At 39.3% G+C, this 5,363-nt stretch overlaps 1 protein-coding gene across 1 annotated transcript in view; it reads left to right on the plus strand.

The window, feature by feature from the left end:
* The first annotated feature begins 416 nt into the window (after positions 1-416).
* The window catches only part of TFCP2 (transcription factor CP2), a 69,442-nt gene continuing 64,495 nt past the window's right edge, over positions 417-5,363 (plus strand). The window contains exon 1 of the mRNA XM_007958172.2: positions 417-538. Within this exon, the coding sequence (XP_007956363.1) occupies positions 417-538 (122 nt within the window). The remainder of the gene's footprint in view (positions 539-5,363) is intronic.

Genomic DNA, 5,363 nt, shown 5'->3' on the forward strand with positions numbered 1-5,363 from the left:
GGCTTCTAGCAGAAGGGGGCGGGGGAAAAGCTGCGGAAGCGGCGTGGGCCCCAGACTGGTTGCCAGTCGCTGCCAGCGAACGACCGCCACGAGCTGTGAGAAGGGAAGCCGAAGGAGTAGGAGTGCATAAGTCAAGGGCTGCTTCTGGGCAGTCTGAATAGTTGAGCAAAGGGGGACTCGCTTTCTAGAGAGCTAGGCGGGAGGGTTTTCGGAAGCCAGGGCAGCTAAGAGCGACAAGCCAGGGGTACGGGAGATTAGTTGTGCGAGCAGTGCCTGTCGGGCTTGGGGGAGGCTGGTGGGTGCAGCGTGGGAGATCTTGGCTTGGAGTTTTCTACAGTCTTGCCCCTGTTGGGTAGAATCACGCACCGCGCCTTTGTACAAGCAACGGTGTCTTCCGAGGCAAGGAAGGAGCCAGGATGGCCTGGGCTCTGAAGCTGCCTCTGGCGGATGAAGTGATTGAATCCGGGCTGGTGCAGGACTTTGATGCTAGTCTGTCTGGGATCGGCCAGGAACTGGGTGCTGGTGCCTATAGCATGAGGTGAGTGAGATTTTTCCCAGGCCCTGTACCTTCCGAATAACAAAGGCACTATAGAGAGTAGGGGGATAAAAAGGAGATGTGTTGAGTTAATGAAGCTGTCTGTGGTTGGAGAAAGGGGACTTGTTTCTTTTGTTGCTTTGAGTAGTGAGTGTTGTGGAAGAAATGGAACAAGAGATCTAGGAATGTCAAGACTGCTGGGTCAGTGGAAGAAGGAAGAATGACTCTTCATTAGCAACCAGATGAATGTTGCGAGGCTGTTATGCCAATGTGGGAGACTTGGAGACGAATGGTGTGTGTGTAGGTGTGGATAGATGAGACCACATTCAGCATGACGGATGTGTAGAGAGTTGGGGCCTTAATGAAGACTGCTTTACTGCTTTTTGGAAGGAAGTGTGAGACTTTAGTAAAGAAGTCCATGCATCTGTATCTGTTTTAAGGCTTTTATTTAATTCTAGGGCTTCTGAAATGAGCCCTGGTGGTGCGATGGTTAAGTGCTCAGCTACTAACAGAGGGCCATTTGAACCCACCAGCATCTCCGCTGGAGAGAAGATCTGGTGATTTGCTGTAGTAAAGATTACAGTTTAGGAAAACCAATGGGGCAGTTCTGTTGTGTTCTGTCGCATTGGGTCGCTATCAGTCAGAATCTGCTTGACACACAAGGAGGTTTCTAACTTGACACATAGCTGTGAAACAAAAAGGTGGCAAAAAGAACATTTAGATGTTTCTAGACTTTCATGTATCAAGTCATATGTTGATGATACGTAAAAATCTCTTTTGAAAGAAGCATTCCTTCCCGTATAACTTACTAACAGGGGTTGGCTGCCTAATTCCGCCCCCCCCCCCCCCCCCCCCGTGTGGCTTCATTTAGAGATGTGCAAGAATCATGTCTGCAGTTGTTGAAACAACTGCCTCTTGGTGTTAGATAGAACGTAATCTAAATAAGTGAATCACAAATAGACTTTAGAACTTCCCACTTTCATTGAGTTTTTAAGTTTTTTTCAGAAAGATGCCTTTTATGGGGAAAATGGACAAATTTTGCATTCTGATAGCTCTTTTGAAAATTACGTAAAGTCACTTTCCTTCTTGAAGTAAAATTATGAATTTGAAATTACTACTTAAGCATCTTCAAGAATCTTGCTTACAGTTAGAATAATAAAAGCTACCTTGCATAACTATTCTAGGGATTTTTCAGGGAGATTTAAGTTCTCATGCAGTGTCCACAGTCTTGAGAAATATAACTTAGTTTTGCCTGCCCTCATTTACGTAAGTCTGACCCTAAAAACACATTAACTTGGCCTTAAAGTAAATACCTTGACCCTGAGCTTTACATGTCAGTTGCTGACATAATATTTGACAATTTATGCTGTTGTTCATGCAGATACCACAGCAGAAAGTTTCGTTTTGTCTAGGTCATCAGAATATAGAATGGAAATAATGAACTGTACTTATTATAGGAGCCTGGATGGCTCAGAGGTTAAAGCACTTGGCTGCTTACTGAAAAGTGGGCGATTCGAACCCACCAGCCACTCTGTGGGAGAAAAATGGCAGTCTGCCTCTGAAAAGATTTACAGCCTTGGAAACCCTTGGGGGTAATTGAACTCTGTCCAATAGTGTTATTATAAATCAGAATTGATTCAAATGCAATAAGGTATTTTTTTTTTTTTAAATTTGGTGTATAGATTTCCCCTGTTATCCAAAGGTAGAGTGTTTCTTTGAAATTTTTATGAACTATATCATGCCAATTGACTAAATTGTCCCCTGAGACTAGTCCTAAGCCTTTTAACCCAGTAAACCAATCCTGTGAGTTGTTTGGATATGTCTAGGAAGCTCCCATAACTATGCCCCTTATGTGATTTGTTACTTGTATGGATATATATACATGCAGCTCACACAGATATGTACATATGTAACGCCTACAGATACAATAACGAAGCAACGGATAACATCTATACCTGCACGTGCATTTATTTGTGGATGCCCTTCAATGTACGCATTCACATCTACCTGTGTAACTGCACACATAGTTTGGTTGTTTTTATTGTTGCAAAATTGTATGTATTATAGCATTTACCAAAATTGTCCCTTTTTCTTGTGTATTACTTTTTTTTTTTAATTTTTAATTTTTATTGTGATTTGAGTGAAAGTTTACAGAGCAAATTCCTTTTCCATCATGTGTGCTTCTTAGTCATGTGGTGCTGACTTCCCCTATGTTTGGTCTTGACTTTTCCATCACCAAACAGCGTCTTCCACCTGGGAAGTGATTCTCCTCCTCCCTCCCTCTCATCCCTGGTAACCATCAGAGAACGTTGTTTTCTGTGTGTATATCTTCTCTTGACTTTTTATAGTAGTGGCCTGGTACAATATTTGTTCTTTTGTGATTGACTTGTTTCAGTCAGCATAATGTCCTCCAGATTCATCCATGCTACGTTTCACAGACTCCTCGTTATTCTTTATCGTTGTGTAGTATTTAGTTGTGTGTATGTATGTACCACAGGAGCTCTGATAGTGTAGTGGCTGAAGCACTTGACTGCTAACCAGAAGGCTGGCGATTCAAACCCACCAGCCACTCCTCAGAAGGAAGGTTGGGCAATCCTACTTCCGTGGTGATACTGCCTCGGAAACCCAAGGAGGGGTCGCTATGAGTCGGGGTCGACTCGACGGCACATAACAACAACAACAACAACAAATGTATGTACCACAGTTTTCTGATCCATTTGTCTGTGGATGGACACTCAGCTTGTTTCCATCTTTTTACTGTTGGGAATAATGCTGCAGTGGATATAGGTGTGCATTTATCTATTTATGTCACTACTCTTTTATCTCTTGGATATATACCTAGGAGTGGGATTGCTGGATCATAAGGTATTTCTATTTCTACCTTTTTGAGGAAAATGACATACCATTTTCCATAGTAGTTGTACCATTTTATAATCCCACCAGCAATGGTAAGAGTTCTAATCTCCCCATAGCCTTGCAAGCATCTGTTGTTTTCTTTTCTGATCATTGCCATTTTCACAGGGTTGAGATGGTATCTCATTGTAGTTTTGATTTGCGTCTCTCTAATGGCCAGTGATCACAAGTGTCTTTTCATGTATTTATTGGCCACCTAAATACCCTCTTTGGCAAAGTGCCTGTTCATGTCCTTTGCCCATTTTTTGATTGGATTGTCTTTTTGTTGCTTAATAAAGTTTTCTATATATTTTAGGGATTAAACCCTTCCACAACAGTTTTTTTTAAAAAAAAACAAAAAACACATTGTTTTCTTGAGAACACAAATGTGCCAAAATTTTAAGTATTTTTTCTTCCCTTCTTTCATCTTCCTCTTTTTCATGCATTTTGCCCTTGCTGTTTTCTTGGCTCACATTCATTTCATTTTCTGCATTTGTGTTCATTAGACACTGTTTCTTAAAGTTCAGTATTTGGGAGAATTATCTGGAGTACTTTTTTTCCCCGGAGTAGTTATTAAAAATACATTTTCTAGAGCCTCACCTCTAGTGATTTTCTGGGGTACAGACCAGAAATCTAATTTAGCAGGTAGTCCAGAAAGCACATTTTGGGAAACACTGACTAGAGAAGTTTCTGTACACAAAGACAATGATAATTTGCTTTTCCTATTGTTCTTCTTAATAAAACCAGTGATCTTTATTTACTACCCTCCACCAGTTGTCTTTGCCAGCTAATTCTAAGAGCCAATCAAATCCTTCCTATGCCTTCATTAGGGAAAAATACTCTTTGACAAGCAATTTATTTTATAAAATATTTTACCCACAATATTTGCTTTACCCTAGTTTTCTTATTTTCTGTTATATCTTATAATGGTTTCATCTTCAAATCTATTTATATTTTATAAAGATTCATCTTAACTGTGTTTCTATTTTGGATTCCTGGTCCTTTTAGTAATGTCTTAACTTTTTCGTTACATTTTCGTAAGTTCCTTGAAGACGTTTTGCTAAGTGAAAGAAGCCAGTTACAAGAGACCATATATCATATTATTCTGTTTGTATGAAATATCCAGAGTAGGCAATCCATAAAGACAGAAAATAGATTAGTGTTTTTTTAGGGCTAAGGGAAGGAGGGAATGGTGAGTTATTGCTAATGAGTATGGAGTTTCTTTTTGGAGTGATAAAAATGTTCTAAAATTAATTTAGCATATTCACAGCAATGTGACTATACTAAAATTGTACACTTTAAATGGATGAGCTGTATATAACTTACATCTCAAGTGAAATGTTATTAAAAAAGGAGAGATTTAAAAACAAATTTTTTTGATGGAAATTTTCAAACATGTACTAAAGTAGAGAGAATAGTGTAATGAACCCAACGGACCTGTCATCTGACTTAAGCACTTATCTGTATGTCACAGTCTTGTTTTATCTTTAACCCCAGTATATTCTGTGCCTTGCCCATATTATTTTGAAACAAATTCTAGTTTCAATGGTAAATATTTTAGTATATGAGAACTCTTTTTCTTCTTAAAAAATAAGCTACAGTGCTGTTCACCCTTAAAAAAAGAAGAATTCCTCAGTAGCAGACATCCAGTCAGTGTTCTCATTTCCTCAGCTGTTTTCCGTGGTTTCTGGATTTTGCTGATTGCATCCCTGTGGTGTTATTTCACATGTTCCTCTGTCCCTTGTGTTTTCTCTCATTGCTGTTAGCCCTAGAGCGGATCAGAATCAGATTCTCTTTGTTTTTTTTTGCAAGATTATCTCATAAGTGGTGTTTTAAAACGTATTTGTATTAACAGGTACATAATGTGTGGCTTGCTTTCTTTTCTTTTTTTGTTTTTATTGTTATGAAAATATACTAACAAAACATAAGCCAACTC

The sequence above is a fragment of the Orycteropus afer genome, unplaced genomic scaffold (genome assembly GCF_000298275.1).
Source record: "Orycteropus afer afer isolate SDZICR_OR568_19922 unplaced genomic scaffold, OryAfe1.0 scaffold00859, whole genome shotgun sequence".
NCBI lineage: Eukaryota > Metazoa > Chordata > Mammalia > Tubulidentata > Orycteropodidae > Orycteropus > Orycteropus afer.